General features: G+C 34.5%; 1 protein-coding gene across 1 annotated transcript; it reads left to right on the forward strand.

The window, feature by feature from the left end:
* Nucleotides 1–1,140: 1,140 nt before the first annotated feature.
* LOC127218201 (odorant-binding protein) lies at nucleotides 1,141–9,461 on the forward strand. The gene is made up of 6 exons (XM_051179233.1): nucleotides 1,141–1,203; nucleotides 1,651–1,790; nucleotides 2,709–2,779; nucleotides 4,188–4,298; nucleotides 5,324–5,425; nucleotides 9,340–9,461. Exons 1-6 carry the CDS (start codon nucleotides 1,141–1,143, stop codon nucleotides 9,459–9,461), a joined length of 609 nt encoding a protein of 202 aa, XP_051035190.1.
* The last annotated feature ends 3,061 nt before the right edge of the window (nucleotides 9,462–12,522 follow it).

Below are 12,522 nucleotides of genomic sequence, written 5' to 3' on the forward strand. Positions count from 1 at the left end.
GGAAGGTTCAGAGTGAGGAAATGAAAGTGGAAAATGATGAAATTATGTTGTAATTTCAAAAATGAAAGAAATAGAAATAATAATGGAATGTAATTGAAAGAAAGGGCCACAAAGGCCACCAAATACCCTATAATGTTATTGTTAAACCCTATATGTTGTCACCCCAATTTTCCAAAGTGCAAATTGCAGGTTATTCCATGTGTTAGAGAGGAAGCCACAGAGGATAAACAGTACTTCTGATATTCTTCTTGGTTGTTCCTAAAAACAGATGAAAGGAACCTATGGCTCAACACAGAACAGGCCTTGATTTTGGTGTGTAAAGAAGTGAATTGGCTGGGGATTATCCTTAATTTAGGAAACAAAAAACAATATATTCAGCTTCAATGTAGAGTCCCTTCTCAAATTCGAACAGTTTTTCTGAACATTATAAATTTATAGATTGTTACACTTGATTTGGTTTCTTTTAATTAACGATAACTACATTTATTGCAAGTAATTGTAACATTTCCCCTACCATATGTAGAGTTAAGCTTTATGTGAACTCTGGTAGACCTATACCATGGTAGTTGAATTTAATGTACTAGAAGATTAAAGTACTCAACACATGGAGAAATCTTAAAATCCCCCTTAAGTTTTAACATCTTATCCTCTAAGAATGTGGTTACTCTGGCTAATATTGCCTCAGATACAGTAGTAAGTTGTTTTAACTGCGCAGTATTATGCTTAGATTTTGAAAGAATTTTAGAATGCTCATCATGTTGCTTAACGAATCATATAGGGCATATGCATATGCAATGTGACCATTGACTACCAGTATAGTTCTAGAGACAAAAACATTACTTAAATGCTCTAAATGCTCTACCAATATAGCCCTTTCTTTCTGACAGGACAGCTCAATTTTAAACCCAAAACAACCTGACACTTAGGCTAATCACTATAGTTTAGGGATATGAGATCATACATTATTCGGTCGGGCCAACAAGGAAATATGAGACAGATGTAGCTTAGTGTGGAGCATAACCATTGGTTGATTCCATGAAACTCCCTATAACTGGCTGTATAAAAAGCTTTGTCGGTCCAGTTGCATCACAACCACTGACCTCTTTGAGCTTCTACAGAAGAGCAAAGGCAGGCACCACCATGACAAACTTTCTGCTGCTAGCTTTGGCATTTGGTCTGGCTCATGCTAATGATTATGCTGAGGTAAATTCATTTGGTCTGTGCATATGTCTGAGGTTCATCAATAGCATATTTGTGTGGATGTGATACATCATTCATTTAGTTCATGCAAGTTAATATTCATGAAATTAACTTTCTAACTTTCATGCAGGTACACTTTTTCAGTCAGATATCTGTTGATGAAGCAAATGCAAAAAGGAAACAGTGGGTGGTATTTGTAAAGCAGAAGAGTTCAAAACATGAGCAGTTCTGCAAGATTGCAGGTTCACAATGTTCTATGTTGATTGGGTCATCATATTACACTGTTGAGTTATTCTGCATCCGTAGGAACATAACGTTGTACTAACATACAACATATTATTGATTGATAGTTCTAGCTAGGTTACATATTTAAAAGGACTGGGATCACATGTGAATATATACAAATAACTTGATTTTTGCCTTTTAAAATTGTTGTTGTTGTTATTACAGCTTCAAGGAAATTGGGATACCATTGCCATCGCTGCTGACAATAATGACAAGATAAAGGAAGAAGGACCTATGAGACTCTACGTTCGTGAACTTTCTTGTAATGAGGACTGTAGTGAAATGGGAGTCACATTTTATGTCAAGTAAGCAAATTGTCAACCATGTAAATTGAGCAGAATATTTATGCGCTCTTAAGCTTTCATGTTGTTAAGTTTATAGGGGCATGTTCTGTTTCTGGTCATGAAATTGAAGACCTTGTCTTTAGCAATTTGCTAATATTATTACTTGATGGAGCAGATCTGGATACTGCACAGAGGTTGGACAATGTCTCCAATTCGATGAACATTTTTTTTTTTATAAATCCTTGTATTTGGAATATTGTTGAATTTTATCATCTAATTTTAGATTCAGGAGTCTACAAGGTTCCAATTTCTACTAAGTGAATAAGACTGTGTGAGCAATTGGGTGAAAGGCATGCATTTTATATTATTCAGTCAAGGATGTCATGAAATATTCTTCCACAAATAGGTCAGATAAATCTAATTTAGGATTCCCTTTCTCTGAAGCTCTAGATTCAAAGATTATCTCTCACTTGGATTACTATGTTCAATGAAAGACTATAAAAGACTACAAGAAATAAAAATGCTTAGAACAATTTCTATCTTGTAGCCACAATTTTAAATGTCAGGTTACCAATTAAAGTACATAAAACAAATGCATAAAAAGAAACTCTGTGCATATTATTGTTGGACTAGCACAAGTTAATTAGCATATTTGAAATCATACCCATTGAAAAATGAAGTTTGGAAAAGAGGGACATTAGGAAATTCAGATTAGGCAAAATGTGCACAAATAAAGGAAGTCATCTGTATGATTAAATCATGTTGATATTTTCTAAACAAGGATTAGGAAAAGTGACATAAGCTTGGATAATTTGGTCTAGGCTCTGTATACTCTTCATATATCCTATTACTCCATAAATTCAATATGACACTTGACATCTTTAATATGAATCCAAGGTTTATAAATAATAAGCCATGGTTTCTCTGTTTGTTTTGTAGTGCAAATAACCAATGCTCAAAGACCAAGGTCATTGGGTACAAGCAAGCAGATGGCACCTACCGGACCCAGTGTAAGTACAGTATCTGAAAGCTCCCCCCTATGAACAAAAGCAATGTGTGTGTGCACATTAATGCTGATACTTCAGGCAGTATAAATTCACAAATCCTGAACATTTTTTTTTGCTACTTGGAATGGATTCCATACTCCCAAAGCACTAAGATATGCTTCAAAGTCATATTACACTGTAGGTCATCTGAAGTTTACATGGAGAAGTACAATAGTACTGAAAGATTTGAATAATTCCAACAAAATGTCACTAAATAGTTTCCCAATGGGAAAATTTGTTTCCAGTTAATATTCCATATTTTTTATTCCATGCAGTGTCTCAGTTTGTTACTGGACATGTCTGCCACTCACTAATAGGTCTCAGTGGCCTGCAAATCTTTGCAAACTTCATCCCTCATGAACTGATGTACTTATAGGACTGATATTGTCTTTTATTCATAATTTTTGCTAAATTTAAATTAACTGTGCCATTTCAAAGATTGTTTCTCTCATATTTTGGATAGATTACATTTGGAATATCATTTGATAAACTTCAATTTTGAAAAGCAATTAGGTGAAAATCTATTTAAGAATTTCAGACTGAGTGTTTCAATTTTGTAATAACTGATAAAACAATAACTACAGTATTTAACTTAAGTATACACAGGTGGACATTTGGTTTGATTTAAGTGAACACAGGGTACATTCTTGTGGCAAGTCTCATGCTTTACTAAATTTACATGGGTATTAAAAAGTAGTCCTGAAATATAAAATCACCACACCCTATTAACCCTTTTCATGGGAGCCACTTTTATAATTTTAGTAATTGTCAGTGAGTGGATATACCACATGCGTGCGCCACAGCACACACACACACACACACACACACACACACACACACACACACACACACCCCTGCATACACAGATAGACAGACTGATACATTCATAAAATGTGAATGCCTGTCAAACTCAAAATGTTTATCCTTACAAGTATTCATCAATAATCTTACAAGATGAAAACTTTTGTGCATTTTATTAATTAGAACAGTCTATATTTTTCACATTTTTTAGCTCAATGTGTATTAGCATGGTGTAATACCAGAGTTTCATACTTTGAAGAAACTGAAAAGTGGCCTTTGGGATCTGATTGGTAGGGGAAGGAAAACCCAATAGAGTGGTTCCAAAGTCTTGACACAAGGAATTCAGAGTAAAGGGAAAGTGTGTGTACTTAGGATTCACTATCAGATTTAAGAGAAGAAATGATTGGTCACAGTACTATGATGGGATATGCAAAATGAAGGACTACAGGAATATCATTGCACATATGTGTCATATGATAAGGGATAAAAGATGATTGCTAGAGTCATGGTCAATGCTAATGTATAGCAAATGAAATAGAAAAATCAGTGACACTTATTTCCCTTATTACAGTTGAAGGTGACAATATATTTCAACCTGTGTATGCAACACCAGAGAACATAGTCTTTACCAACAGGAATGTGGATAGAGCCGGCGTAGTGACAAACTTCATTTATATTGTTGGTAAGAATGCTATCCAGGTGGGATCATGTAAATCTGTCAAGTCATTTGAAGTAGGGACTAGGAATTCTCTCCTGTCTCTAGGTTAAGGCAGTATCCATCCATGGGGGATGTGTCAGCAAGGCCCTTTTGTGAATCAGGAATACATCCTGGTTCCACTGTCTAAGGTCCCTTAGACTGCTAAGTCCTTCCAACTGAGACCCATATTCAGGGGGTCTGATGTGTAATGAGAGTGGGGGAATGGGAGGGGAGGGTGGTCAGGGTGCATTTGAGGGGGAGAGAGGGTAAGAGGGAGGGAGAGAGGGAGGGGGAACTGGGATCAATATGTAAAAAAAAAAAAAAAAAGAATGGTAGTGGAATCTCTGAAATAGTAGCAAAAGTGTCACTCTGCTAATGAGGATGAAGTCAGACCCCCTCCAAATAAATGTCATGGGATTTCCAACATCCTGTGTAATAAATGACCATGTGTTTTTGGGTGGACCAGCTCTCACATTATATTGTCACTCTGGTAGCATGGTCATTGAAGACTAGGGGCAATAGCGGAGGCTAATGGAAGAGTTTATATTCTTGTTTCTTCACTGGAAAGAATGGAGAAAATATTATTTTCCTAAAATTCAGACCATTTTGAGCATTATTTGATCAACTGTGCACTAAATTAAAACATGAAATTTACCATATAGACTCAGGAGAGTTGTTTAAGTTACACTGACATGCATTCATGACTCTTTATTGTTATGTTTTTAGAATGTGGATAGGATTCAGATGAATAATTTTTGCAGAGAAGTAATTTTTATTGTGGGATACATCATGAAACACTAGAATGTGATGTCATACCACAAGTTAGAGTTCATCAATGCCATGGAACTTTGGGGAAATTATATTTGACTGTATTGACCCATCTAAGTTAGGTGAATTTCGATAAAGTTGGAACATTCCATTCCACATCACAGTGGGACACTAAGGAAGCAATGTAAATTCTTCAGAACTCTACTGACCATGTATCTGACATTGTCATTCATGCAATACAGGAAAAAGTAAACATTTGACACCTGAACAACATGAAAAACTTGTGGAATATGCTCGTGAAAAGAAAATTCCAGAAGAAAACATTCATAATGTTCTTGCTACAGGTAAACTCAATGAAATATATATGGATGTATATGTATGTACTATAATTATCTATTATCTATCTATCTATCTATCTATCTATCTATCTATCTATCTATCTATCTATCTATCTAGTTAGTCAGAGACCTGATTCAGATTATATCTAGTCATGTTATCTTTCATTTGTCATTTGCAGCAATAATGATTGGGGTAACTTTTCATATATCCTTATAACACTCTTTGACAATCCTTACTACTCATGTTCTCTTTCAGATACTTGTCCTAAATAAAGACCTTCTGTAGGTAAGTATAAGCAGAGGCCATGCTTAACCTTATTGATATTTGAATAGATTTGTGTTCTAACATAAAAATTAAAAAAAGTCTTGACAAAGTATAAAATGAACTGAAAAGTAGGCAAAATCAAGACAGAGCTTTTTATTGTCTTTTAAAGCTGAAAATGTTATGGTTATTTAAATGGAAGATATAATATTTTTATTTATAAAACTATATGAAGGACTTTTATTTAGTATTGGTAATATTTTATATTTAGGAATATTCTATCAAAATGTTTGTTGGTATTTGAAAAATCTTACTTTACTTATGATTCTGGAATATTATCTGTCACGATATGGTACAAGAGTGTTAATGTTTTCAATATATTCTTTGAAACCTCTCAATCAATATTTTCATGTGGGGACAGAGAATGTCATTATTCGCTGTAGACTGTGCTCCTATATAATCCACAGTAGAAGGTATTGGTGATTTTCAGGAAGGAAACCGTTTTTGTATAATCATTTATATATACTCAATATTATGATATTTAATTTTATATGCATGCACTCTTAAGGATGAAGTATTTTCTGTCTGTTCAACCACGTTTAATTTTTGCTTTCATGTGTGCACAGGTCAGAACAGGATGGCAATTATGCATCATATCCTCTTGGTCATGGAATCAGCATCATAAATAAATCACCATTTCCTTCTATATGAATTGTCTCCTCTCCTTGCTTATCTTTCATTTCTCAAAGCATGATGTATTTACTGTTACTTACTTTATTGAATGATTAAATAAATTATTTCAAGAAGCAATAAATACCTTGTGAAATGGATCTCATTCAAAAGCATATGAATATTCACTAAGATAATAAAAATAATCACTCTGGTGTAACAAATGATATCCATACTACCAAAAACTATAGTAAAAATGCAAATGTCACAATTACTGGAGAGACTTGGCTGGGCAAGAACAATGCAGAAGTGAATTTTATATTGTGCTTCATATATATTTTCAGCTGTAAATTGTGATGTAAAGTTGAATGGTCCTAACACACTTAAAGAATTCATATAACATATTCTTTGGATCTCCTTAACTGTTCCACAATATTGAAAAGGGAGGAAGAAATCTATTTTCAATAGACCATCTGAGGAGATTATTTTTTGCTAAATGATTTCAGTAAGTAAATCAGTCAGGATATGCTTAAACAGTGTACATGTGAAACATTCACGTTTGAAAAATAAATTCATGAGAATGATGTTCCATAGAGAACAAGCCCTATATTCATACATGAACATATTAAAATTTTCTGTGTATATTTCTAAGATTCCTTAGATTATAGTTAGCTATGGTAACAGAAAAGTCAGTTGCAATCTTTTTGAAGGATTGGATGAAGAAAAAAGTAAAATTATCAGACAGTGTTAATGCATCTATTCTTTTGAAGTCTAAAGATACAACAGAAGCCACGAACATTCAATATATATAATCTACAGACATGAATAAAATTATGACATCATGTTTTGGTATAAAATCTGCTATTTAACCTTACTTTGGGCCTCTTGTAAGTTAATATTCCCTTAGAAGATGATACTTGACTAATGCTTTTTTTTTAAATTTTATACATTCAATGTAAATTTACCTCATTTCCACCCTCATTTTCAAACTAACTAATTTTATTCATGGGCACTCAAAGTCTTCTTCCAGTTTTCAAGTTTTACATGAATATACATATTTATTTTAATATATGTGTTTTCAATTGTGTGTGTGTGTGTGTGTGTGTGTGTATGTGTTGAGAGACAAGTAATTGACACAGATATTTATAACCCAGTTGTGTCCACTAGTGTTTCTCAAATTTATTCATGTTTAGTGCTGGCTTTTTTTCTTCTCAATTACATATAAGTGGCCTCATTTCAAAGGTAAAACTGATATGACTAGTTCTTTTACTATTGCTAGTTGATACATAAGCGGCTGAGTGTGCAAATGGCATGGAGGTGCTAAAGCACACCATGCACATTGTGACCTCATGTATCATATATATCCAATTTGAGAGGTAATTCAAAATTGATTAGTTGAATTTACGTCCTGAGCTATAGAAATTAAACCATGCTTGGTTTAATAAATATACCAAAATTCTAATATTCTTTTCATCAACTAGTGTACTTTCCAAGTATATTATTAATGGCAATTTCTTAATAAGGACTCCTAGAGAGATAATTTAAATATCAGTGTAGTTAGTTGTACTCTCATGATGTTCAGTTATAATCTTCTGTCATCAAATTATAGAATGTATTTTTTTTTTTCAGATACATTCTCAAAACAGCCTGGCGTCTCCTCTCCGTAAGGCATCAGTTTTGTAGCTTAACAATGCACAGGGATCCTTCTTTCCCTGTTTCCCCAGCAAAATAAACAACAAGAAAACAAATGACTCAATTTCAAGAATTGGATTATAGAACTAAAAAGCATGTTCTCAGAAAGTGAAACAGAAATGGTTGAGAAACGTTTAAAAGTGTTCAACAATCTTAGCCAGCAGGGCAAAAGAATTGAAAACTATTTAGAGATTTTTGTCTTACTTCTCTCAGCATGATAAACATCCATTAAAGAAATTTTAACGCACGTTAGTGAGGATGCAGGGAAAGGACTGTGCTTAGTACTTGTTAGTGGAAGTAAAAAGTGCTTCAGCTGCTATCAAAATCAACAGGAATGATCCTAAAAAGGAAACATCAGTCTTACCTCAAGTCCTTCAAAGACGAATTCCATCCATCCTCTCTCAAAGTCTTGTTTTTGATGTAGAGTATGAAGGATAACTTCCAAATATTTTATGATTACTCAGTAATAATTTATTCCCTATTAAGGAACACATAGCCACACCTACATAGTCTGCTCCACACTTATGGTACAAAGAGAAAAACACTACTGGCGATTATAGTGACAAAAATCCTTAACAAAATACTAATAAATGAATACATCTCAATATCAATGAGCCAATCCACAATGATTAAGGTGGCATTATCCCAGTAACATAGACTTCGTTCAATTCAGAATTCTATAAATATAATTAATAATAAAATGTAATTAAGGCAGCAAAGCACATGGTAAACTCATTAGATGAAGAAAAAAGTCTGTGACAATTTACATCATTCTTCCAATATAAAACTCCCATAGAGAGTAGGAATTGAGGCAACATACTTCAAAATATTAAAAGCCTTCTGTGACAAACATCCTGCCAAACCATCCTATATGTAGAAAACGTGGAAAGAAAGACTCTAAAATCTTGAAGAAGACAACGAGCCCAATATCCCCAGTACTCTACAATGCTGTCTTGGACATTTAAACTGAGCAATACAGGAAGTGAAGGGAATTAAAATCACACACTTAAGGAAGGATGCATTTAAATTATTCTTATATTCATATGTCATGATATTATACCTAAGACACACCAAAATTTTACCAGAACACATGTAGTAGAGTCAACAATTTCAGTGACACGACAAGGAAAGAATCAGTTTATCAAAGTCAACATCCTTTTTATATGCCAAAACAAAGCCCCCTTAGAAAGATTTCATGGAGGTTCCTTCTCGGAGCTTCCTGAGGCCTGGGGCCTGTGTACCCATGGGAGAGCCTGTCCCGGTGAACTATCCTGTCAGGAGTCTTCTTGCATCCTAGTCCGACCTATGGTGCATTACATTGATGAATTTTCATATGATGAATCGTACCTGCCTCCCTGGGATGAAGCCGAATCAATGATGGTGGATGATTTCTCTCATGTGTTCATAGATTCGATTTAACAGTATTTTACTGAGTATTTTTGGATCAATGTTTATGAGAGAAAATGGTTGGTAGTTCTCTTTCTTAGTTGTTTTTGTGTTCCTTTGGTAACAAGGTAATTGTAGTCTTGTAAAAAGACTTCACAATGACCCTTCTGCTTCTATTGTGGAACACTTTGAGGAGTATTGGTGTTAGTTGTTCTTTGAATTTCAGGTAGAATTCTGCACTGAAACAATCTGGCCGTGGGCTTTTTTATTTTAGTTGGGAGACTTTTGATGACTGCTTTTATTTCACTAGGGTTTATAGGCATATTTAAATTGCTTATCTGTTCTTGATTTAATTTTGGCAAGTGATATCTATCCAGAAAATTTTCCATTTCCCTTGAATTTTCAAGTTTTGTTGAGTACAGCTTTTCAAAGTATGAGCTGAATATTCTCTGCATTACCTCAGTGTCTCTTGCCATGTCCTCCTTTTCATTTCTGATCTTGTTAATTTGCATGTTTTATCTCTGCTTTTTGGTGAGTTTGTATAAAGGTTTGTCTGCCTTGTTGATTCTCTCAAAGAGGTAACTCTTTGCTACAATGGTTCTTTGTATTGTTTTCTTTGTTTCTACTTTATTGATTTCATCCCTCAGTTTGATTATTTCCTGGCATCTGCTCCTCCAGGTTGACTTTGCTTCATTTTTTGTGCTTTTAATTTTGTAGTGACTTCATGTGGGCATTTAGTGTTATGAACTTCCCTCTTAGCACTGCTTTCAAAGTGTCCCATAAGTTTGTATATATTGCGTCATCATTCTCATTGAATTCTAGGAAGTCTTTAATTTCTTTATTTTTTCTGTGATCGAGGAATACTGCAATTGCACATTGTTAAATTTCCATGAGTTTGTAGTATTTCTGCAATTTGTGTTGTAGAATTCTAACTTTAAAGCATGGTGGTCTCATAAGATACAGGGAGTTATTCCAATATTTTGTCCCTATTGAGGTCTTCTATGTTGCAGAGTATGTGGTCTATTTTAGAGAAGATTCCATGTGGTGCTGAGAGGAAGGTACATTCTTTTGTGTTTGGATGGAATGTTCTATAATTGTCTTTTAAACCCAGTTGGGTCATAACTTCTGTTAGTTCCTCATTTCTTTGGCAAGTTTCTGTCTGGTTATCCTGTAAGTGGTGAGACTAGAGTATAGATATCTCCTACTAGTGTGTGTGGTTTTATGTGTGATTTGAATTTTAGTAATATTTCTTTTACAAATGTGAATGTACTGGTATTTGGGGCATAGATGTTCAGAATTGAGATTTCATCTTGATTCCTTTCTCCTGTGATGAATACAAAATTACCTTCTTCATCTCTTTTTATTGATTTTAGTTTAAAGTCTAATTTGTTAGATATTAAATTACTATAATGGCTTGCTTTTGGGTTGATTGGAAAATCTTTTCCAAACTCTTTACTCTGTGTTAACATATTTGTTTGAAGTTGAATTTAGTTTCTTGTATGGAGCAGAAGGATGGATTCTGTCTTCTTCTCCATTCTGTTAGCATGTGTCTTTTTTCAGGCAAGTTATGACCATTAATATTGAGTAATAATAATGACCATTGATTGCTAATACTTGCTTGCTTTGGATTTGCTCTTGTTGTTGTGATTGTGTGTGGATTTTGCTCGTTATTCTTTTGGCTGTTTGTAAAGTGTGTTTATCTATTGCCTATGGGTGTAGTTAAATTCCTTGGGTTGAAATTTTTCTCCAGAAATTTCTGTAGGGCTAGATTCATTGATATGTATTGTTTCAATCTGGTTTTGTCATGATATATCTGTTTTTCTCAACCTAGAATGATTTATCTTTGCTGGGTATAGTAGGTTGGGCTAGAAATTGTGGTCTCTTAGGGTTGGGAGACTATCCAGGAACATCTGCCCTTCACAATTTCCATTGTGAAGTCAGGTGTAATTCTGATAGGTTTACCTTTATATATTACTTAGTCTTTTTCTTTTGCTGCTCTTAATATTCTTTCTTATTTCTGTATGTTTGCTGTTGTGATTATTATGTGGGATGTGGACTTTTTGTGGCCCACTCTATTTGGTGTTCTGTAAGCTTCTGTGCTTTTATTGGCATATCTTTCTTTGCATTGAGAAGTTTTGTTCTATGATGTTGTTGAATATGTTTTCTTCCCCTTTGTTTTGGATTTCTTTACTTTCTTCTATACCTATTATTCTTAGGTTTGGTGTTTTCATGGTGTCCCACATTTCCTGGGAGTTTTGAGTTTAGGATTTGTTGGACTTAGAATTTTCTTTGCTCAATGAATCTGTTTCTCCTATTGTATCTTCAATGTTTGATATTCCCTGTTCCATGTGTTTTCTGTTTGTTATGCTTGCATCTGTATTTCGTGATCGTTTACCTTGCTTTCTATTCCCAGCATCCCCTTAGACAGTATTGTTTGATTTTCTGTTTTCCAGCTTTCAAGCCTTGCAAATTTTGAATTGTTTCTTGCAATCTTTTGGTTTATCTTTTACTCCATTTCTTGAATTTTATTTTGTTATCTTCTTCCATTTTTTAAGGGATTTTCTCATTATGTCTTTGAGTTATCTTTCATCATCATAAAGTTTTTTTTTAGGGTTCTTTTCTTCTGCTTCATCTGTGTTGGGATGTTCAGGTCTTGTGGGTGTGGTGTCCTTAGACTCTGGTGGCTACTTATTGGTTTTTCTGTTGTTGACTTATTCTAACACTTTCCACTAGTCATCCCTTTTTACAGTGGGTCTTGGTGGGGTCTCTTCCTCTTCTATTATGTACAAGACTAGGTTCTCTTGCGGTGGGTGCAAGCATGTCCAATACTCTGATGGCTGTCCTCTTCCAGTCAGTATAGGTGAGACTAGGGCATTGGAAGTCTCTGTTTAGGTCTATTTACCTTCACGGGTTCACCTGTGTGTGTGGAGTTCCTAGTCCTCAGGAGGATCCATGCAGGGTCTCAGAAGGTGGCTAGGAACAGGTTCATGCTTACTTCCTCCTGTGAGTTGAGGTGGTACTAGGTTTCTGGCAGACTGTGGATGGGCTTGTCTTCTGGGATGGAATCCCATGTGTGCATTCCCCAGTTCACAGG

Source organism: Phodopus roborovskii, unplaced genomic scaffold, assembly GCF_943737965.1.
Source record: "Phodopus roborovskii unplaced genomic scaffold, PHOROB, whole genome shotgun sequence".
In the NCBI taxonomy this organism is placed as follows: Eukaryota; Metazoa; Chordata; class Mammalia; order Rodentia; family Cricetidae; genus Phodopus; species Phodopus roborovskii.

Excerpts from the sequence above, each read along its gene's own strand:
- LOC127218201 (XM_051179233.1), top strand. The coding sequence starts at position 1,141 with ATGACAAACTTTCTGCTGCTAGCTTTGGCATTTGGTCTGGCTCATGCT. Across the intron at positions 2,780-4,187 it reads TGGCACCTACCGGACCCAGT|TTGAAGGTGACAATATATTT; the intron begins GTAAGTACAGTA and ends CCCTTATTACAG. Across the intron at positions 4,299-5,323 it reads AAACTTCATTTATATTGTTG|GAAAAAGTAAACATTTGACA; the intron begins GTAAGAATGCTA and ends CATGCAATACAG.